This window comes from Cheilinus undulatus, linkage group 13 (genome assembly GCF_018320785.1).
Source record: "Cheilinus undulatus linkage group 13, ASM1832078v1, whole genome shotgun sequence".
Lineage (NCBI taxonomy): Eukaryota > Metazoa > Chordata > Actinopteri > Labriformes > Labridae > Cheilinus > Cheilinus undulatus.
This window is the reverse complement of record NC_054877.1, coordinates 39739748-39764316: the sequence shown is the minus strand read 5'-3', so window position 1 is coordinate 39764316 and position 24569 is coordinate 39739748. Positions and strand designations below refer to the sequence as shown.

The following is a 24569-nucleotide window of genomic DNA, read 5'->3' as shown; positions in this document are numbered from 1 at the left end:
TGAATGCAGCCAGTGTGGTTTGAATCTGGTCTGACTGCCTGGTGACTTGTGCTGTTCACACTGTCGGAAGAAAAATCAGATATGGGCAAAAAAAGCTGATTAAGGTCACTTTTAACTGCCACTAAATCAGTTACATATGCTATATTTAGAATTTGAATGCAGTCTAAATGTCCATGTCCCCCACATGTGACTTTCTTACCAGGATGTTTTCAAAAGGATGGTAAAGTATCTGTAAAGTGATTAAAAAAATCTGTATTTGAGGTTTGTTGGATGACAGGCCACTGTGTTATGAACCACCAGGCCAAATTTCAGTCATGAAAAACATCTTTATGTTTATAAAAATAAGCCTTAAATCATGAAAAATGAGGCGGTACAATCTGCTCTAGGATGGTGTGGGCATGTCAGTTAAATGAGCTGAAGCCACGCCCCCTCACGAGAAAAACTTTCTGATCAGAGCGCAGCTTCCTGGCCCTGTATAACACTCATGGTCAGATAATGTTTCTGTTTTATGATCTGGACCTACAAACCCATGTAGGTTTAGTTTGGCTATTTAGGACTGTGACTTGCTTACACAGCAGTCTGCATACAGGCCATTTTAAAAATGTAATATGAGCAGCCAAAGGATCTGAGCAAAAAATCAGAATTGGCCATTGAAGCCTGTAGAGTGAATGCAGCCTTGGTCAGTTAGAGTATTAAAGTTGGCACCCTTGCTAGTCTATCCATTCCTTTAGTTAAAATCTCCCCTGGGAGCCTTTACAGCCCAAAAACACAGCCATAAGTGCTAAGTGGGCTGACTTGTTTTACATCCTGAGTAATAAAGACTAATCTAGTTTATACTGTAGGTATAATTGTGTAAAACCGGCTTGGGCGCATATGGCCTAGTGGTTAGGTCATGACCCTGTAAGCAGACTGCTCAGGATCAAGTCCTTTCCCCACTCTCATTCCTGTTCCTGACTATCCACTCCTCTCCTCCATAATAAAGGCATTAAAAGGCCGAAAATGAATCATAAAAAAATCATAAAAATTTTTCCCCACCTAAGAACCCAGCTGTGTTTTGACTTCAGTTTTCTGGTCTAAATATCATAATTTGAATTTAAAAACAAACTCAGATATTACATATTTATTCTATTTCTAATGAAAATGACACAAAGTTGTAAATTAAGATGACTAACCTTAACCTCCTATTATAATTATGCTTCTTAAGGTCAAATCTGGAGACGTTGTAATCACAATTTCCTAATGCTTCTCCTCTTTCTAAAGTTGTTATTGTATTTAACCAAATACTTGACATGAATGAGGGACTATTTTGTGTGTGTAGGACATTAAATCTGAAGAGAAAAATGCTACATTTAAAGTTCATCAAGGCTCTGTTTGACATCTACATGCTTCCACTGGCTCAGATAATAAAAACATAAGCAAATGCAAATATGCAGATGACACACAGCTCTATTTTTCAATGTCACCATGTGACCACAGCCCAAAACCATTACTGGGTAAATGTACTGACCAAATCAATAAGTGGTTGTGCCATCATTTTCTTCAGTTAAACACAGAGAAAAGGGGAAGTTTTTGACCCAGTTACAATTAGAAACCACTGACTGGATCAGCAGGACCATCAGAAACATGTATTTAAAATTCAACACGGTAAATTTAACAGGGTCTTTACAGGTCTGCCAAAACAAAAAAACAAAAAAAAAGCATTCACTCAGAGAGCAGCAGCTGATTCTGAACACTGTGACTCAAGTCCTCATTTAAACTGAGAAAGTGCATCGTCTCACTCCAGCTCTGAGGTCTTTTCATTGGCGTCCTGTCTCATAAAGACTAGATTTTAAAATATAAAGTGCTGAAACTGTAAGGCCCAAAATACATCAGTGACCTTCTGTTACTTATGAACCCTCCAGACCACTTATGTCATCTGATTCAGGTCTGCTTCCTGTCTTGAGGGTCTGAATCAAACATGGAGAGGCAGCATTCAGATATTTCTAATCACAGAACAAACTCAAAGAAACTGCAGAGCTGTTGAGTGTCTGTTTTTTTTTTTTAAATGAAGGTTGAAGGCTTGCCTGTTAAGAGCAGGCTTTTGTTAATATATCTATTTGATTAATATTTTAATAGCAATGCTGAACTGTGACCTTTATAATCTTTTTATAACTGACTAATCATATTTCAGATCCTGTTTGAACTTTCTTTTTGTTTTATTTCTTATCAATGTAGTTTTTTGTCTTTCATGGTTTTTATGTACAGTTACATTGTTTTTCTTCTGGTGTTTTTTTCCTGTGTAGAATTGTGATCCTTCTAGTTCATTTTTAATACATAAACTTAGTTCATTTATGTAAACTATATACTCATTTCAAAAGGATATTTTGGTATTTTTCATGAAGGCAGGTTAATCCCTTGAGCAGCACATAGATGTGCAGACATGAAGCGCGATGTTGCTGGCATCTTAAAAAGTGATTTTAAATCATCTATGGCAGCAGGACGGGCTTTTTTTTAAAACCAAAACAATCTTAGCTCAGGTCATGACCCGAGTGGATGCCATGGTAGCCTCGTCTTCTCTCTCCTCCTTGGCGGGGTTGTAAACCAGCTACCTGCATACTGCCACCTGCTGTATCAGACTGAGTCGCACGCAAGTGGGCCCGGGCACGGGTCGATGTAGCTAGTGTGAAAGCAAGCCAGCGGGGGAGAGGGGAAAGGGAAGGAATCGCGCTGTGGCGCGGTTCGAAACAACCGCACCCTCAGTTACAACACTGCTTCAGGACATTTCTGATCACAGGACTGCAGCTCACCAATGCCTGCAGCCTGCATCACTACCCATCCAGAGTTCCCTGCCTTTCTGAGAGCTGATGTTTTACAGACCATCTTCAACTTTCTAAAGACAAATTGAAAAAACAATCCTGAATAGAAGAGCTAAATTTAAGTTAGTTATCCAAGTAAGTTTTTGTCTGTCATTTTATTTTTCAAATGGCTGATAATTAGACAAGCAAGATTATAAAATGTTTATTTTATGAAAACAATGTGTCAGCTGTTGAAGTTACAATCTGAGCTTAAATAAGTTTTAGTTTAGTTTGTTGTTGTCTCTTTGGAAGCCAGCAGACCCAAACAGCTGATCAGGCATTAGCAACCGAAGGACACATATCCAAAAGTAACATTGCAATATAGAGCCAAACACAGAGGCTTTCTGAGCGAAAAATAAAATGATTAAAACATTTCTCAACATTGTGTACATTTGAGCCAACAGTTTTTTTGCCCATTTTTCCTGAAATTGGCTAAACTCTGCAGAGTAACTTTTACCATCTGTAGTGCAGAATAGCCTAGCCTCCTTCCCAGTGCCCTTTAAGGGGCAGAACGTACCAAAATCTCTAAAGGCAAGTACACAACCCCACTTCAAAAATATCCCTTTAAACTGAGTGTTTTGAACTTTGAGCTAGCTCATTTAAACATTTTAAGTGACACACCATTGTCTGTCTTCTCAGAGTCTGCCACCTTAAGATAGGTTCGTCACAAAGGACTCTCAGGAAACAGCTGTTTTCAGGTAGGTATAAAAGGACATATTTGTTGGCCCCACTTGAAGGAGCTTTCAAAATTGGACAGCCTTGGATGTGCTGCTGTGATGTTTTCTGCCAACAAAAGGATGTAGCCCCCTACATGAGACATAGCATGTTGATACCTGCCCCCCTCCTAAGATCTGATAGCTCAAGCTACAGTCTATATTCACCCCCTTGGATGTTTTTCTCTTTTATTGATTTTATAAATCAATCATGGTTGATATAATTTGGCTTTTTTTTTTACATAAATAAATAACAGAACAACCCATTAATGTCAAAGTGAAAACAGATTTCTACAAAGTAATGTCATTCGAATAAAATCATGTATTGAAAAATAAGTGACTGCATAAATATTCACCTCCTTCAAGTCTGTATTTAGTAGAGTCATTTTGGCTGCAATCACAGCACTGACTCTGTGTGGATAGGGCTCAATCAGGCTTGTACATCTGGACACCGTAATTTATACTCCATTCTTCTTTGCAAAACTGCCCAAGCTCAAGGATTGGGCTTGAACAGTCACAAATTCTCTGTGGGATTGAGGTCCGGTCCTTGACACTGCCACTCCAAAGCATTTACCTTGTTGTCTTTCAACCATGTCTGTGTAGTTTTCCCTGTATGCTTGGGGCATAGTTTTGCTGGAAAATAAATCTCCTGATTGTCCTTCAGGATTTCCCCTATTTTCATTCATTTACCCTCTACCTTTATAAGCTTTCCAGGGCCTGCTGCCAAGAAGCATCCCACAGCATGATGCTGCCACCATCATTCCTCACAGTGGGCCTGGTGTGTTTGTGATGTTGTGCAGTGTTTGGTGTCATCTTGTCTGATGGCCAAAAAGCACCATTTTGGTCAGATTAAAGAACTGTCTCCCACATAGCCATGGAGTCTCCCACATGCCTTTTGGTGAACTCTAGTCCATAATTTCATATTTCTTCAACAGTGTCTTTCTCTTTACCACTCTCCCGTAAAGCCTAGACTAGTAAAGAACCTGACCAACAGTTGCTGTATTCAGAGTCTCTCCCATCTCAGCTGCTGAAGCTTGTAACTTCTTCAGAGTAGTCCTAGGTGTCTTAGTGGCCTCTCTCACTAGTCTCCTTCTTGCACAGTCACTCAGTTTGTGAGGCAGATTATGAAGATAAACATGTAGCCTTTGAATTTTTTTATCCATCCCTTGACTTATACTTTTCCATAACCTTTTCTCTGAGTTGATTGGAGTGTTCTTTTTTCTTCATGGTGTAATGGTAGCCAGGAATACTAATTACCCAGTGACTAGACCTACCAGATGCAGGTGTCTTTATACTACAATCACTTGAGACACATTCACTGCACTCAGGTGATCCCCATTTCACTAATAGTGAGACTTCTAGCACCAGTTGGCTGGACCCCTGTTGAAATAGGTCACTCACTTTAAAGGGGGTGAATATTCATGCAATCAATTTTTTTTTTACATTACATGTTCTTCATTCAATTGATGCTACTTTGTAGAAATCAAAAATCCAACTCAAAAGCCAACTTAAATTAACCATGACTGGTTGATTAAATCAAAAATAGGGTAAAACATCCAAGGGGCCAAATGCTTTTAATATGCACTGAACATTGACCTCCCCTCAGCCTCAACTCATCCATCTTTATTCATTATTTCCTAACTTGAACCCTTAGCATTCTACTTTATAAATGAAAAACTGTTTATACTGTTAAATTGTGAGTTTTTGTTAATAAACTGGATATTATTGCCAAGTACAGCTCTCAAAGATCTGTTTTGTTTTTGCACTTCCCACTGCGACAGGCCTTAAGTACAAGTGATCCAGACAGCTCTTCACTGCCGGTTTGAGAGTCTTTCTTTCAGCTTAGCACTTGGTTTTGAGGTTTTCACCATCTGCAGCAATCATCTTTGTGTGTGTGTGTGTGGGGTGTGGGGGTGTGTGTGTGTGTGTGTCAAGGCCACAACCATGGCTCTCAAGTGGGCTCTTCAAATAGCTTACAGGGTTTTACCACTTTGGATTGATTTGCTTCACAGGGTCAACAGGATGTTTCTAGATGTTTTTATCGAAAGCATCTGCATCCTTTCTTGCTTCATTCTTGACCTAAGAAACAACATTATAAAACAAGCTCCTTTTGAATGCGAATAAAACTTAAAAAAAAAACAAAACCCTAAAACAAACTCACAGTTGTCCTTTAATCTGAAGATTTATTCATTTGTGTGTTTTTTTTTCCTGGCTGGAATACAAATTGTGAAGAGTCTCAGCCTTTACTGAAATTAGGTATTATTACTTGAAAACTAAAAGGTTTTTTTTTCTGCTCTTCTTCGGAGACCATGCTGTGCCTGTAAAGCTGTGGTTGTCTTCGATTTGTTACTTTAATTCTTTCTTTCCAGTTGAGTCATTATAAGACCCGATCTATTTCAGCATCAGATAACCCACACAATAAAGATCAATTGATTCTCAGGCTGCTGTAACAAACTATTTGTGGCGCCAAACAGCATTCCCCTCATGGCTTGATGATTCGAGCACTAAGCCGCTTAGTGGAGTGCATCACACAGAGGATATGTGCTTTCAGATACCTTACAATACATGGTTTACACTTCCTTAAACCTCTTACACCCTCACACTCATCTGTGGGCGCAGGTGTCAGAGGTGGCGAAATGTTGGAATCGTTTAAGGGTTCCAGCTCCAAATATAGCTGTTATATGCTGGTGTACAAAGAGCGACATCTGACCTCTCTGAGTGGCAATGACCGTGATGTTGTGCCAATGCTCGCGCTCCCGGTCCAGCTCCGAGGCGGTGGTGATGAGGCCGGTGTCTGGGGTGATGCGAAACAGAGCTTCTGGGTCTGACTGAGGATCAATGGAGAACCTGGAGAAGAAAAAATAGGGCAGGAGGAGAAAGATAGTTGTGTTTAGAGCAGGAAAAGTGAGGGTAAATGAAACAAGAAAGAAAAGACAGCGAAGGGAAGAAGCCAGCAGAGATGACAGAGGGGTGCAGAGTGAAAGAAGCAGGCAGGGCAAGTGTGTGAGGCAGCGATAAGGAAGTCTGCATTCAAATGGCCAAAGAATTAATATAGAGAGATTATCACGGCTGATAGGAGTCCTTTTGAAGTGCCACCGATTATCTAAATATCTCTATGAATATACCAACTATCATTCCTCCCCACACGCTCACTCTTAGCACTTTTGCCGCTGCTAATTGGGACACGCTTTGTTGTGGTGGTTGTTATAGAAAAATCACTCGCCTTCCTTCTCAAACTCTTTGAAAAAATAAAAGAGAAGTAGAGAATGGAGCTGAAAAGTTCTCCAGTCAGCTCAGGGGAAACACTGAATGGATGTTTGCTTGGCTTATATTTATTAGGCTATATTTCAGCTGTTTTTGCCTTGTTACTTTAAGTGGTGAGGTTAGTTTCTATTTCAGTCCACAGAGCTGCATTTCCCCTCTTTATCAATGCTCATGTCTGGAATTGAAAAATCAATACATAATGAAAACTGAAAACTTCAATAAAACCCTGAAATATAACTCACAGCGCCATAAAATGTTCAATTTTCCATTTAATAATAAAACTCCTTTATGGATCTTTAACAAGACGCATTCAATAGAGAGAATAGAACACTTTTTCTTCCAGAGAAGTAGGGCTGTGTCAGGAATCACAAACTTGTACACTGCCTACTGCATGCTTAAACATCGCATGTTTTAAATGCTATAACCAAACCATTAGTATGCTGCCTCATGCAGGTCACTTGGACGTGTCAACCTTGGCCTTGTACCGCTCTGACCTCCTGATGGCCATCATCCGGGCGTGAGCCAGGCCCATCCCCCATCTCTCCAGGTATCTTTGCAGGTGACCCCTCCATAACACACATGGCCTCATTCTCTTACTGTTATTTCCAGTCTGGTCTGTGTCATGAACAGTAAAGAAATCCACGAGGGACAGGAAGTGATTTCTTCATAGAAAGGCACTATGAAAAAAAGAGCTGCTTTGTGTCCACAAAGGAGTGGCACATTCAGGCAAGTAAGTTTCAAAATACCATGGAGAAATAGTAGCAAACATGGATTAAAAACCTCCATCTAACACCTGGATTAGTGGTGCAAATGCATTTCACCAAACAGTTCGATTTGGTTTAATACAGTCACAGACATTTCCCATCAAGCCCCACACAGTGGGATGGAAATGGTCAGAGTTGGTCCTTTGGCTCCCAAAGGGCTCTTCATTTGGTACTAATTTGGCTGTTTAAATATTAGAACAATGAAACAAACAACAATAAAAAGGCAGCGTTTATAGCCTTTTACAACTTCATGGACAAACTTCTAATCAGACATGTGCATCATCAGGATGATGTGACTCCAAACAGCCTTTAAGCATACCCAAAGCCAGCATGGCAGATAGACTGTTTCATAAACCTACTGCACGCATAGATATATTTCACATTCATCTGGGAATGCTCCCATAGACAGCCTTTGGAAAGGGCAGGACTTTTAAAAACATTCTTGGAAGGTGACTGGGGAAACATTCCATTTGTCACATTTGTGACAGGCCAAAACTGTACCATTTACCACATCTGGAATCTTTATTGGCTGTAACTGTAAATTTGAAAATCTGCTTTCCATGAGTGTTTAGGCGGATGACTGTACCTGATATTATTGGTAAGCCCGGTATCCGGGTCTACAGCACTGACTCGGCCCACTGTGCAGGCTGGTGGGCAGTTTTCAGACACGTCCATGTGGTATCTGGCTCTAGAGAACCTTGGAGGCTCATCTGCATCCAGCACTGCAACTCTGATAGACGCCCGGTCCTTGAAGGGGCCTCGACGCAGAAAGCGAGGATCCACTATGGGGTTAAGGACCTCCACGGAGAAGGAATAGGAGCTCCGGCTTTCATAATCCACAGGCTGTAGAACAAAAGGAAGAAGTTTAGAAATATGAAACACTGATTTACAATATTATACAGTTAGAGTTATAGTTAGCTACAGAATAGAACCGGGAATTTTTAACTTGGTCTGTTACTCTGTCTCAGGTGTTCTAAAGATTTTTCATTGGCTATACAGCTATTCCTTCCAAAAATCTGATTTTTCCTGGGTTTTTCCCATATTTTTCTACAACTGCCTGCCCACTTCTAATTTCCTTAATGCTCCCACTAATTGATCTATAAATGCAGATCCATTTGTTTTGCATGTTTGTCTGAAAATATCAAAGGTGGAAGATTATTCATGAAAAATGATACACACACAACCCACAACTGCATAAAATCCCAACCCCTTTGCCCTTGCAACCTGACAACCCACAGCCTGCTGCACACATGAAGGAACAAGCCAGGCTGAAACATCAGGGCAGGACAGCACACCTTTTTTATCTTGTCTGCACTTCTGTCTGTAGTGTAGCGAAAGCTTTAAAGATGACTGAAACAGGACAGCACAAGAGTTTTTCTAAGGAAAGGCATCTGCACCAATGCCTCGACTTCATAACATCAAGAAAGATAAACACAACTGCCAGGTCAGAATATCCTGGACCTACTATACTCTTTACTAGACCAACAAATTGCACTAGAAATGTCACATTTCCTCAAACTGTATGTCAAATTTCTAGACAAAAATATAAGGTTTCAGATTAAAAAAAAAAACAAAAAAACAAACAAAAAAAAAAAATCATAAAATGTAAAATTCTGGATCAAAAGTTAAGAGGAAAACATCTGCCATTTGTGCGTAGGCATCATTAGACTGTGCATGACAGCACTAATGTGAAAATTCATGTGGGAGATGCATTTAGGCTATTATTTAAATGAGATGAGTAAGCAGTTTGATTTTTCTCCTCACAAAGACAATTTCATGACAAATAAGTGCATAATGCACCAGAGTACAGGAAAAAAGTCCTGGACCTTAAAATTACACAAGGAAGGACCCACAGACCCCCATCACTTGTCAAATTCAATCCATCTACACAAACTGAAATCAAATCTACACCCTTGTGTGCGACATCGAGGTATGACTCTTATAGGTCACATATGTTACCCCTTTAAGGCAAGTTTATGAGTTATGAAAAACACTCCGGTATCGGATTTTTGTATGTCTAAAAATCCCCCAAAACAAGTTGTTTCTGTGTCTGTGTCTTTAAATGTTAATGAGCTGTCTGACTCCGCCCCTCTCAGGAAATGGATGTGGCTTAACGGATGTGACTCTCCAGAGAGAGGAGAGAGGGAGAGGAGGGCGAAACTTTCTTCCAAGTGGGGAGGGCCATCCGAACCTGTGGACGGGGCTAACTCCCCACACGACATCATGAGGGGAAAATCTGAGAATGGCTTGTTTCAGTACTCATTTCCTGAAAGGTGGAGAAAGAAAAGGATGGAGGGAATGGATTTTTCTGATTCTTGGGGGTACTGTGGACTGGCCAGGGCACCATATTCTTGCTAGAAAAGCCTGAAAAAATGTATTGTGCATAATATGTGACCTTAAACACCCCTATAATCCCTCTCAACCCTCATTTTGAAACCTCAATATTGGCAGATATGATTACAGCAGACCTTCTCTGTCAAAGCTAAAGTTGACAGCAGAGGTATTTGAGACATTTTGTCAAAATGTCCAAACTTTGGTGCGATAAATGATTCAAACTTTATGGCCCTGTAATGTAAGAAGTCTCTTCCTGTATACTTTATGTTAATCTTTTTGGCTTAGCACCAGTCCACCGTGTTTTGGATGTACATTTTAAGACCTCCCTTAAAGCTGAAGTTGGTACTGTACCTCAAAAAAATGACTCAGCATTAGAGCAATTTGCTCCATTACAGTGGTTGCCCTATAAATTGAAATACAGATCAATGCAAAGCAAACTAAAAAAGCTTAATTTATTCAATCCCAGCATATCCAGATCTTATGTTACTGATGTAGGGAGGACAAAGAAACATTCTGTCTTTGTGCAAAGACAGGATGAGAGTTAAGGAATTCCTGACAGCTGATTACTGCAGGAGATTCTATCAGTCCAATTAGTGGTACAACATTTTTGTTTGCAACATCTACCCCATGGGATATAATATGGACATAATATGGAAACGATGGCTCTTCTACAAGCCACAAAGTCGATAATGCTTATATGAAAAAATACTAGTAACCCTAGATGTTGGTTTAAGGAAGCAAACTACATTCACTTATATTCAATCAGTTCTCTCTTATCTTAGTTAAGGCTGAGGAGGGATGCCTAGGATCTGTAAAGGCCAGATAAATTACGTGTTTTTTATCCATTATAACGACATACATTACAGATTTAAGGAGGTAAAGAGGCAGGCAATGTGGAAGAGGGCCTGTGCTGGATGACATCTGCGATGTATTGCTGAATAAGCAGGGACGTAAGTGTAAAAGATGTTATGTGGGTGGGAGCATAAGTTGGTCCAAAACCTCTACCTTTACTGTATGGACATTAGTATTTGGCTTCCTGACTATAACACCAACTGGGACTGTAATAACATTGTATTCAAATACTTAATGGTGTTGTCCCAAAATATTATTTTGCTCATGTCCCAGCTTTTTTGGAACATCCTGCAGGTATTTAATCCAGATAAAATTGAACAGTTTGAACATTACATATTGTCGTTATTCTGTATTCAATAGAGTATAGATTGAAAAGGATTTGCCAATAACTGTAATATGTTTTAATTCATATTTAAACAATTTCCCAGCTTTTTAAGAAAGTTGTTTTTGGCTAAGGGTCAGCCCTACACATGGGTCTATGTACTGCCTGCCTGACTGAGTGAGTGGCGATTATTTCAGAGTCGTACATAGAGAGATGCACTGTGGTTGGGGCCCTTTGTAATGACTGCCTCCACTGCGAGGATTAGCTCAGATGAAGCTTAGCATAGCGTCACTTTTTACCAGAGCTGGATCACGTTTCTGTATGAAATAGAGAAAAATAAAACACTCAAAGCTTTTCATGATGTGAAAAATGTCGCTCTTTTGCTGGCCTGCTTCAGCATGAGTATGTGATAGTCACCGGGGAAAGGGTTAGTGGTGTTAGTGGTAGGCTGCAATGGCTGCTAGTGGAGTGATTAGCTCAGATTTATCCACAGCTGCAGTTTTGGTTTTGCCAGAACTGGACAATGTGTCTTGATTAAAACAACGCCAGAGAGCAATACCTAAAGTTTTTGGTGACAGAAAAGATGTTTTCCCTCTTCTCCCGGTCTGCTTCGGCATGGGTTTGCGATTGCTACAGGTGGGGTTTACCGGTATATCTAATGGCTGCTGCTGCAGTAGCTATTAGCTCATATGTAGCTATAGGAAAGTGCCAGTTTAATTGTGACTGGACCACATTTCTTTTTAAAACAAGAGCATAGAGCCAGACTGTCTTGTCTTGGCAGAGAAGGTGTTTTTGAACGTCCCTGGAATGGCCTTGGCATGAGTTTGAGGGTGCTTTCACATTAGGCCCAGTTGTTTCGAACCGCGCCACAGCAACTCCTCCCCCTTCCCCTGGCTTGCTTTCACACTAGTAACATCGAACCGTGTTACCAGGCCAGGCCCACTCGGTCTGAAACAGCAGGTGGCGGTATGCACGTAGCTGGTTTACAACCCCACAGAGGAGGAGAAAGAAGAAGCTACCATGGCAACCACTGGGGTCATGACCTGAGCGAAGATTTTTTTGTTTTGAACTGGCAAAAAGTCCATCCTGCAGTCATGGATGATTAAACTCACTTTTAAGATGCCAGCAACTTCGCTCTTCATATCCGAACATCTACTACAGCTCAGAGGATTAAATGGGCTCGCACTGTGCAGATACAGCGGTTTTTGAGGCAACAGGCGACCTTAATTGAGTTTGCAACTCCTCTCACTGACTCCAACTGATGTTCATCTGTAAGGTGAGTCACAACAGACCGTTTATTGGCTGGATTCTGATGATTTCAGACTTTTATTGAGAAAAAGTGTGAACAAATTTCTGCGCTGTGGAAAGAAGTTTAATTTTTACGATTCTGTCATAAAGCTGATTCGGCGCTCTGTCCCGTATACAAGTGCAGTTGCATTCACATCTCATCTGAACCATGCCAGAGTCCAGGCCCGGTGCCTGGGCACGGTTCATTTGCATTCACACTACCCAAACGAACCGGACTTTGGGCTCAAGTGCACTCGGATCTGGGACCGGGCCCCTAGTGTGAAAGCCACCTTATTCACCAAGAAGCTCCGCTATTAACAATCTAAGACAGCAAGAGTAGCGAATGTGCAAAATGTCAGTTTGCCTTGCTGCTCTGATTGGTTGTCATGAATGTGACACTTTCCTCCAATCACCTTCCTGAAAATTTTTGGGAAAGTCTACCCCGTCCCAAATGATTTCTATGAGAGCTTTCCCAAGTGAATGTGAATTATATTCATGTAATGGATAGTTGTTCTGGCATGTCGGGTTTGCTGTTTCTTGCAGACAGGGCTTTACTTTTTTAACTTTTGGGATCTTTCAACTCTCAACCCACAGACATTAGGGACAGCACAATTACACACACCAACAAAAAATCACTCTGCCAGAACACACAATTCAGTCAGGCATTACAATAGGCATCCCAGATAGTTGCAGTCAGCCATATACAAAGTTTTAACCCAGTCTTGTTTTTATATTGTCTCTGTTCTGTCACTGTAGTTATTTTTATTTGATTGTATTCTCATACACTTGTGATATATCATTAAACGCTTCGCTGAAAAAAGATTACAGAAAAGAAATCATCTTGTTTGCAGTAATGTGTAGAGAACAACAGTCTAATTTCACTCACATTTCTAAAGAGGCTGTGTCAGTTCGATGAAGTGCATGCTTAAATGAACAAAGTTATTATATCTGCGTTGTTTATTAGTTTTCAGTAGTTTTCTATAAGTGTCATCTTGCTCTAAGTTCGGCTGAATAAAAGCAATATGACACGTGAAGTTGCACTGTTGTAATGATCATTAGCATGCATTATCTACAGCTAATAATTAGTACAACAGAGATCCCCCTTGTGTAATATTGCTTAATTATGCTGAATTGAATAATGGGGACACTTCAGACTAGCAAAGAATTAAGCCAATGTCACAGTTACAAATATCAGATCCAATGAACCAATTTGTGATTTCATTTGGTCCAATTTTCACAGCAAATTTTCCACATTTGACTTCCAAATTACTTATCAAAAGCAGAGAGATGGTTAGTAATGAATTATTCCAAAAGCTCACAGGGCCTTGAAAATGGTTGCATCCAGACTCAGCCAAGAATCTGGAGTACCTAAATCCACGGTTACCTTACATGCTGTGCGTTAGGGTTTTTTGAAGTGATACTTTGAGGGCTGCTGTGGGTGGATGCTTAGATGCTAGGGGTTTTGTGTGAAGTAGGAAAAGACATTTATGAGGTGTTGATGTTGCAGCATTGCCAATGAGATGCTTGATGCTCACAGGGTTGAAAGGAATCCTGAGAGCTTCGACACTGAAGTGAGTACATGACTGACACTGCTTGGAGTCGATGTTAGAGAAGTCTTGTCATCGTAAGACTTAAGGATAAATAGCTGCTGGATTCAGAGCTAAAACGGTGCATGTGGTTGATGTATATGTAGGAGGTGTGCTGCCATCTACATGCAGCACTGAGGGAAGAGGAAAGCAGTAATTGGGGTATGTGCATTGAGCATTTCATCATTCCCTGGCATTGTTTGTGTACTGAAGTGTTGGCTTTACACATGGAACTGTGTTGGTGGATGCCTGGCTGGTGAAGTAGTGTGTTTTTCTATGTAACAAGTATGTTTGTGGGAGTAATTTCAGACTTTGTGAAACATAGTGGGTGTGAAACTTGGACCAACTTGGTTGTGTGAACATCCATTGTGTGGGGTATGAATTTGTACCACACTTAATTCAGAATTTCTATTTCACTGTCAACAAAAAAATGGCAAAAACATCAATTTCATTAAGACAATGGTGTTAACACGGCTGTTAGTTCCTGTGGCAAATATAACTGGTCTTTGTGAATTACATGGCATTTGCAGTGGGTCTTATTTGCATGAGAAAAGAGCACTTTTGTACTGAACTTTCAAACATACCCTTTTTACATTCATGCAAATGAGGCAGGCACACGTGGCATGCTTTCTGCAGTAAACATACTGTTTGAATGCATTTAACCCTTTGCACATGCTCTGTGGACTGCACAGGACCCATAGACTACGTGACCACACATCAACATGTGACTGCAGGAGCTAGGGGTAGAAATCACAACCTTACAACTCTACCTACTGTGCCACAGTTGCCCCATGGAGCATTTAAGATAGGCAGAGTCTCTTGGAAGTAAAGATGGGCACCAATCTGCCGAAAACTGCTTCAAAAATGTGTAACAATTTCAGAAAAATGTTCCATAATGTAATATTATGACTATCAAAAGATTCAGAGAATGTGGAGAAATCTCTGTGTGCCAGGGACAAGGCAAGGCTGATATATAGGATGAACTTCAGACCCTCAGGCAGCACTGCAGGCATGATTCTGAGCTGGAAATCACTGCATGGGCTCAAAAACCCTTCCAGAAATCATTGACTGTCACGGCCCTACCATCCACAAATGCAAGTTAAAGCTGTATCATACAAAAAAGAAGCCTTATGTGAACATGATCCAGAAACGCTAAAGTCTTCTTTGTGCCAGGGCTCATTTAAAATGGACTGAGGCAATATAGAAAACTGTTCTGTGGTCAGAATGAATCACAATTTGAAGTTCTTATTGCAGCAACTTGTTATCAGTGCACAATTCAAAAGCCAGAATCTCTGAAGGTATGGGGTTGCATTTGTGCCTATGGTGTGGGTAGCTCAAACATCTTTTCGAGTGGCGCTGCCCATTAGCAACCCGGACTCGTGTGCTGCTGCTGCTGGTTTTGACCGTTTTGTATGTGCTAATCCACGTACTTGTGGATCTTGTGTATATAGCAGGATTGTTGTGCTTACTGTTTAAATTTATTATTATGATTATTGTGATGGCAGCTGAATGTGTGCAGCACTTGGATTTCAAGATAAATTTCCCTAAGGTGGCAATAAAGTGTACCGTATCGTATCACATTATATCGTATCGTATTGTATTATATTGTATCGTATCGTATTGTATTATATTGTATCGTATCGTATCGTATCGTATCGCATCGCATCAAAACGCATCATATTGTATTGTATCAAATCGTATCATATATCAAATTGTATCATATCATATCAAATCGCATTGTACTGTATCATATCGTATCATATCAAATTGCATTGCATCGCATCTTAATGTATCGTATCAAATCGCATCATATCCTATTGTATCAAATCACATTGTACCGTTTTTGTATCCTATTGTATCGCATTATATCATATCGTATCACATCAAAACGTATCATATTGTATCGTATCAAATCGTATCCTATCATTTCAAGTCGCATTGTATTGTATCATATCGTATCAAATCGCATTGAATCGTAACCAATTGCATCGCATCAAAACGTATCATATTGTATCGTATCAAACCGTATTGTATCAAGTCGCATTGTATTGTATCATACTGTATCAAATCGCATTGAATTGTATTGTATTGTATCGCATCGCATCACATCAATACGTATCATATTGTATCGTATCAAATCGTATCGTACCATATCAAATTGCATTGCATCGCATCTTAATGTATTGTATCAAATCGCATTGTATTGTTATCAAATCACATCGTATCAAATCGCATCGTACCGTTTCGTATCGTATCGTACCGTATCGGATCGTATTGTATCGATGTCACACAATGATAAATATGGCCATGTCCCTAGGTTTTTTAAGATGTGTTGCTGCCATCAAATTTTTGAGGTAATATTCCTAACGAAATGGTTAAATTTCTCAGTTTCAACATCTGACATGGGAAAAAAACAGGTTTATGAGATTTGAAAATCATTGCATTGCACTGTTTTTATCTACATTTTACACAGTGCCCTAGATTTTACAGAACTGGAGTTGTAGTCTAATAATGACTGACAGAAACTACTACCACTATTTTGAAGCAATAAAAGCTTCTCTGTATCTTTGCATCTGCACAGGTAGAAGAGGTTCTATTTGGATCAGAGCTCAGGCCCAGGTGATTGTTACATAGAAGTTATGAGGCCTATTTGTCTGCCGTGTCACTGTGATTGTGTGCCACACTCCCACCTGTGTGCAAAAAGCCTCTGATCAGGTTTGCAGAGATGATTGCTGGCGAGGACAGAGGCACACACAGGTAATCACGTACATCCAGAGCTGCAGACACGAACAAATAACCCTGCTGTTGATTAAATTTAAGTACAAGCAACATGTTTGACTCTGCTACAGAATACCATGTGCAAGTACAAGTGGTTCTTCGGGGTCCCTGTATCCTCAGATCCTCTGTCAGTTTGAGTTTATGCTTTAAGTAAACGTGCGAATGAATCATCCAAGTGTGATTGGCACTGAGATCCACGTTGGACGGAGGATAAATAGGCTCACTGACTATGCAGAATATTCAATGTCAGATTCAAACGGGGAAAAAAAAAATCATTCTGAGGATCCCAGCGGCAGTGGGAATATTGATATCCTCTCGCTCTTGCTCTCTCTTTCCTTTCTGATCTCTCTTTTTCTATTTCTTTTTTTTTATCCTTCCCCCCCTCTCTGAGCCGTAAACCAGACTTAAACTGCTTCACGGAAAATCAGCAGTTTTAGAAAGAGGTGAGGATTGATTAGAAATTATGCAGGGAAAAGGGCGAATTGAAAGACTTGGAGATGGAGGCAATTTAGGGTATATTTCTGCAGGAAAATAAATAAACAAGAAGAATTGTGAGTGGAAAAAGCAAGAGAGAGAGAGAGACGGGGGGGGGGGGGGTTTGAAGGTGGATCGAGGAGGGAGAAGGTTTTCTAACAGGGTCTCTGTTACCAGGTGAGAGAGACAATCTGTCTGAAGACGAGAGGTGTCACTAACACTGTGAGCACACACTCATCACCCCCCCACCGTCCCTCTATCCAACACTCCATCACGTCTTTCCCTCTCCTCCTCAGCATCACACACTCCATCACACACACCCCTAACCCCCCCACCTCACCCAATCTTTTTCTCCCTAGTGTGTGTGACAGAGCTCCAGCTCTGACAAACCGCAACACTCACACTCATCCTTCTCCCTCTTTCACCTTTATAGGAGGCACTTATCACTCAGCCATCTCACAGTTTCGCCATGTATTTTTCTGTTTTTCTGTGCTGTTGCGTCTTCGAACAGTTGAACATTACTCACAGATGGCTCATGTGAAAATCTCATGTTCAGACACACAAAATACAGGAGAAGATTTTCCTCCAACGAAGGCAAGCCATCATGGAGGTTTATTCAGGTGAATCTCCTTGGTGAAAAACTCTTTTTTGTCTGCAGTAATATTTATGCATTCGCCTCAAGAACATAAATAAATGAACTGTGCAATGGAAAGACTGAATTATAGTGTGTTAGCTTAGCTAGCTGCCTGCACACTTCAGCCTGTTACTCTCACATCTGCTGCCTTTGGTGAGTGTCAAGTATAGTGTCAGAGGTGTAATGGGATTTGCATCCTTCTCGAACGGTCACAGTTCAGGGGTCACAATTTGCACACGTAGTCACGTGACGATTATGTCCGAACATAGAAAAATGCAATCACATATGACCAGTGTTAGGTGTAATGTGACATGCTACTGTAATCACATTTCATTTACTGTAAGATAAACTGGACATGCACTGATTCAGGTGACTGACATGTTGGATCAAGTCGATGGTGGAGAGAGAGGGGAACAGAAGAGCGGTTCAGATAAGGACATCTTTAGATGTTTGGAGATATAAACAAACTTTGAGTTTGTTGCACAAAGGGTCACAAATCTGACAGTGAAGTATAAACTGTGCCCAGGCCTGAAATGAGTCTCTACTGCTGTGAAGTAGAGGGCTGCATTGGGAGTGGGATTCCAATGCCAAATCTTGCTGCTTTGGTCCTGGAACATCAATTTTTGTAAGGGAAAACAAGTGCTTACAATGTTGGATCTAAACAATTGACATGGAAAAGAGGATTTATACCGTTTAAAAACACAGCAATGCTACCTGACACACCAGATTGACTGTTTAAAATATCCATCGCATGGATTTATTTCACATCCATCTAGGAAAGCGCTCGCTCATAGAAAGGTTTTGGGAACAGCAGGACTTTTCAGAAAATTCTAGTAAGGTGATTGGAGGAACAGTCTGTCTGTCAAATTCATGGGGGGCCAATCAGAGTGACAAGATAAAATTCTGTCATACACATGTGCTGCTCTTGAGTGTAGATTGTTAATGGCGGAGCTGCTCGCTGATTAAAAATTGATGCCAAGGCTGCTTGGAAGATGTGCAAAAACAACTTCTCTGCTAATTCAAGCTTTCAGTGGGGCTCTTGGCTCTTGTTTTAAAAAGAAATGTGGTCCAGTTGCAATTAAACTGCTGCTTAGCTACATCTGAGCTAACAGCTACAATGGCAGCAGCCATTGTACACTGGAAGACCCCACCTGTAACAACCGCAAACACGAGTCCAGTAGCCACTTGATCAGCGTTGGATCTCTTCCACCATGAAAAGCTTTAAGTGCGTCTCTCAGCCTTTGTTTTAACAAAGAAACCGTGTCCACTTCTGACAAAACCGCCACTGTGGCTAAATGGGAGTAGTTTTTTTTTAGGTTTCTATTCATTGGTAATGATATACTGATATGCTTTTCATTACATTTGGCACTATGAGGGTGTGAATCCATGAAAAACCAGAGGGAGGAGACAGTTTCTGAAAAACAAAACAAAAAAAAAACAATGCTGTCTTGCTACTGGCCTTTAATCTATAGCCGGGCACATACACTGTGCACCAAAGCCTATTCTGACCTGATGATTTTGGAGGCATACATCTGGTTTACGGAGCATATGTTTTGGGGACACAACAGCTTACCACAGCTTAATGAGCTACTCCTGATGGGAATGAATTTCTGCCGTAAACACTCACAGAGCCACCAGCGGATTTCTGCGGAAGTCTGGGCATTTTTCCTGTGTCTGATGGGGGGGGGTAGCTATACAAACTTAGCAGTTACAATAAATTAGGCAAATAATAATAATAAAAAATTCACTCTGCCAGGACACACAGTTCAGTCAGACATTTCAACAGGCATCCCAGATAGTTTGGGTCAGCCATACTAGGTTTTAACCTAGTCTTGTTTTGTGTGTGTAAAAGTGGCCTTAGTAGGACAAACTAAAAGAAATTCCATCATTTTGAGCAACCCCTCCCTCACAGTCTCCTCCACACATAAACAGCTCATTGTTAAAAATAAATTGACACATTTACTGGTACTGAAAAGTGACTCTACAGCCCATGAATAGGCTTATACACTTCATTATCTCCAGTTAATGTTGCCCTCCTCTTTTGCACACGGACCTACACTCTCTACAAATGTAACCTTCTCCTGTCCTGTGACGTTTATTCTCCCACGGTCCGTTTTTGAAATTCAAATTCATCCATACAATTTCCCTTTTAAATTCACTTCACAGTTAGCAGAAATTAATTAGCTAACCTGCATGCAAGACTGGCGATACATAATACATCTGTACCCATAGAGGCCGACCCATAGGCACACATGCTCCAGTGAGAAAGTGTCTGTGAGGGCGTGCATGCATTAGGGTAACTGTGCATTACTGCAGGGCAGAACTTCAGATCACAGAGGTGGTGCTTCTCCTTGGCTGTTCTGTAATTGATGTAAAATAAGACGATTCTGCAAACGTGCGTGTGGACTTCTCTCCTCTCCTACAAGTGTGAATATGCATACTCTGGAGTGCAGTCTTTTGTGTGTGTTCAGCGCCCCGTTGTCCTTGGCAGCTTGAGTCCTTTCTTGATTTCGTGCATTCTAAATCAAGATCATACATCACATTTGTCTGATGACAAATGCAGCTTTGGACATTTCTGCCAACAAGCACAACTGCAGAGTGGGGAGAACAAAGCCTCTTCTAAATCTCCTCTTTTGACTTTGTTCTTCCTCTGCTGCCTTCTCTTCCCTCTGTCACTTGTCTCTTGTCTTCTCTCTTATTTCACTCTCAGATGTCCCATGTCTTCTTTTTTTCCCAACTTATGAGCAAGACATTGGTCTTTTTTTTTCCTCTTTTTCTCTCCATCTCTCTCTCTTTTTTCCCTCTGAGGAGATTAACACAATCTCTCCTCCGCGTGAGAAAACAAACACAGATAATCCTGGGCGCGCTGCTGGCGTGTGACTGAGGATTAGCCAGCCGTTTTAAGTGAGAGCATATGGAAATAATAACTAGCAAACTGACACAGGCGTGAAGCTAGCTTGTCCCCCAGGTAAGAGGAATGAAAGGCACACAAATAGCAAGCTTACACAGCTCAGAGGAGCCCCGAAAACACACCTCAAAAGGGAAACCTCCTGGATCGGGATACCGCTGGGTTCATATTAATGATGTAGAGACATGTCTTCTGTTGCTTCTTGTGATCCTACTTTGTTGCACTCATGCTGCTAAATACAGCACACATTTAAATGGGTGGTTAGTAGTATCTGGGGACTGGAGGGAGGGGCCCTCATTGGGGCATGAAAAATCCCTTTTTTCATTAATCATATTTGTCATAAGAATTGTAAATTTGGTGAAAAAATGATTCTCTGCTCTTTTTATCCTAAAATGACCCCAAGACTGAAGGTGCTTAAAAACTGAAATGCCATAAAGATGCATGTTTTTCGGACTTTTTATTGTTTAATTGAAGCTGCAAGAATGTTTTAAAGGATCAATTAAAAAAAATCATAGTTGACCTGACAGTGCTGGACCTTTCAGTGGCAAAAACGACATCCATCCCATTTCCACAGAGTGCCTCAGTTACCTACTTTCAGCACTACACTGTGTTCCAAATTATTATGCAAATCTGATTCCAATTGAAGTTTTCAGTTGTGCTCCTTCTCCTGTCAGCATGGCTGCCCATAAGGAGGGTGAAAGGGGAGCGCTTTCCAGGGCCAAGCAGCCAAGCAAAATGGAGGGGGGGGGGGTCAGCAAAATCATGATCCATTGTAGATTTAAGCTGGTATTTGTAATCTATTTTCTTTTACCTGAACAACAACCCCCTTTATCAATGCAACAAATCATTTATTCATTTATACCATTGTATATTGTGTTGTTCACCCACCTGTTTGCTTAAAACAGAATAAAATGGGTTAAAAGTGCCTTAAAGGAATTAACAAGGACAAAAAAATTGGTGGAAAACTGGTCAAATGGCCTAAATCTCCCAAAATGGTTGCAAAAGGTGGTGAATTATGATTAATAGCAGGAAATATTGGTCAAAAAAGTGGCAAGAGTTGGTTGAAATTGGCAAAAATTGGTTAAAAGTGGGAAAAAAGGGTTAAGAGAGGTAAAAAAAATAAGTAAAAGTGGCAAAAATGGTAGAAAAGGTGGTGAAAAGGTGATAAAAAGTGGCAAAATTTGATTTAGATAGGCAAAAATTAATTAAAAGTTGGGATAAAGGTTAAAAGAGGCAAAACAATAGGTAGAAAGTGGCAAGAATGGGTTGACAGAGAAATAAAGGGGTCAAAAGTAGGAAAAACAACTGAAAATGTGGAGAAGTGCAGTAAAAAAGTGTCAAAAATTGATTCATAGTTACATGGTTGGGAAAAAAAGTGATGAAAAGGGGCTAAAATGTGGCAAAAATGCGTAAATGAGGCAAAGTGCAGAGGGGTTAGTTCAGAAAAAGGCATACGGAAGAAAGTTTCTGTAAGGCAAACTCATCGCATTAAGAGGCTTGCTGATGTGTGTAAAGCTGTATTTGAGCCACCCCTAACCAGGGCCTACAAGGAGAAGCAATTGCAGTAAAATCAGAGATATAGAAAGGCTTATTTTCAAACAGTTGTGTTCACTGATGAATGCTGTGCTACACTGGATGGTCCAGATTGATGGAGTTCTGGATGGTTGGTGGATGGCCACCATGTCCCAACAAGGCTCCAATGTCAGCAAGGAGGGGGCGGAGTCATGTTTTGGGCTGGAATCATAGGAAGTGAGTTGGTAGGCCCCTTTAAGGTGCCCAAAGGTGTCAAAATGACCTCAGCAAAATATGTGGAGTTCCTAACTGCCCATTTCCTGTCTTGGTATAAAAAAGAAGAACTGTGCCTTCAAGAGTAAAATCATTTTCAAGCAAGGCAATGTTTTGGTTTTGAAATGTTTCCTACATATTTGTGCAATTTGACAACGTGGAGCTGTTAGCCAGCAATTTCTAATGGATTCCCCAGCAATACACACCTGCTTTATTAGATAACTATACTAGTGCATCTAATAAAACATAACATCTAAATAAGGTTTACAAAGGTTTCCTGAGCCTTTTGTCTCTCATTGTTGTTCAGTGCACACAACCACAACTTTGGTGAAGACTGCTGACTATATTGTCAATCACTGACACCCTTCACAAGGAGGGTAAGCCACAGGAGGTCACTGCTGAAAGGGAAAGCTGTTCTCAGAGGCTGTATCAAAGCATATTTATGAAAAGTTGGAAAAAAAAGTTTGGTAAAAAACAAACACAAGCCACAAAGAAGACCTCAGCTTTCAGAGGGCTGTCAAACAAAGCAGATTCAAGACCTTAGAGGAGCTTCACAAGGAGAGGACTGGGGCTTGAGGTGGTGGATCAACAGTGACCACATAGAATGTCCAGGAAATGGGTCAGAAGTGTGGCGTTCTTAGTGTTAAGCCAATCCTGAATCCACAGACAATATAGGCTACTGAAAAAAAACTGGGCTGCTGTTAAATGGTCTACACTGCTTTCCACATTATTAAGCAAATGACATTTTTCTCTTATTTTCCAAAATATTTATGCAAATGACAGTCAGAGTATTTTTCAAGTCATCAGCCATTAGAGCATAAGTCAAATGTTTTTGAACAAACTTCATAATGATAACCATTATTTTTTTTTAAATAAAAACCTCAAAATGCACTTTTCCACATTATTAAGCAGGCCACAGGTTTTTAAGCAATATGTGAAAGAAAAAGGATCTCTCTGCTGCTGAAAAGTGTCAAATAGTGCAATGCCTCGGACAAGGAATGAAAACATTAGATATTTCACGAAAAATTAATTGTGATCAACGTACTGTGAAGAAATTTGTGGCTGATTCAGAGCACAGACAGGTCGTGCAGATAAAGGCATAATGAGGAAGGTTTCTGCCAGACAAATTCATCAGATTAAGAGAGCAGCTACTAAAATGCCGTTACAAAGCAGCAAACAGGTATTTGAAGCTGCTGGTGCCTCTGGAGTCCCACCAACCTCAAGACTTGCAGTTGTGTATAAACCTACTGTTCAGCCACCCTATCCAATGCTCACAAGCAGAAATGGTTGCAGTGGGCCTAGAAATACATGAAGACTCATTTTCAAACAGTCTTGTTGACTGATGAGTGCTGTTCTACACCGTTTGGTCCAGATTGATGGAGTTCTGGATGGTTGGTGGATGGCTATCATGTCCCAACAAGGCTGCAACATCAGCAAGGCGGTGGTGGAGTCATGTTTTGGGCTGGATTCATGAGGAGAGAGCTGGTAGGCCCCTTTAGGGTCCCTGAAGGTGTGACAATGACCTCGGCAAAGTAAATAGAGTTTCTGACTGACCACTTTCTTCCATGGTACAAAAAGTGACTGACCACTTTCTACTATGGTAAAAAAGAAGAGCAGTGCCTTCTGTTGCAAAATTTTCTTCATGCATGACAATGCACATTCTCATGCTGCAAAGAATACCCCTGTTACACTGGCTGCTATGGGCATAAAATAAGAGAAAAATGTTGTTTGCTTAATAATTTGGAAAGTGGTGTAAGGTCCCAGAGTCTGGAGGACGATCTGAGAGGCACAGAATCCAAGGTACTTGAGGTCCAGAGTTTTCAGTTTCCACATTCAGTGATGGTTTGGGGTACCATGTCATGGAACCATCTCCTAGTCTTCTGTGCTTTATCAAGTCCAGAGTCAACACTTCATGCTTCCATCTGCACAGAAGCTTTATGGAGATACTGATTTTTTTTCTTTTCCAAGATCGAAGCCAAAACTACCAGAAACCGTTTTTCTGACCATGATGTGCTTGATTGGCCAGCCAACTGG

At 40.7% G+C, this 24569-nt stretch overlaps 1 protein-coding gene across 1 annotated transcript in view; it reads right to left on the bottom strand.

Annotated features, from left to right (window-relative positions):
* The window catches only part of LOC121520241, a 389305-nt gene that overhangs the window by 34011 nt on the left and 330725 nt on the right, over positions 1 to 24569 (bottom strand). The window contains exons 8-9 of the mRNA XM_041803615.1: positions 8162 to 8418; positions 6258 to 6394 (exon numbers count right to left, since the gene is read on the bottom strand). Coding sequence (XP_041659549.1) covers positions 6258 to 6394; positions 8162 to 8418 — 394 coding nt within the window. The remainder of the gene's footprint in view (positions 1 to 6257; positions 6395 to 8161; positions 8419 to 24569) is intronic.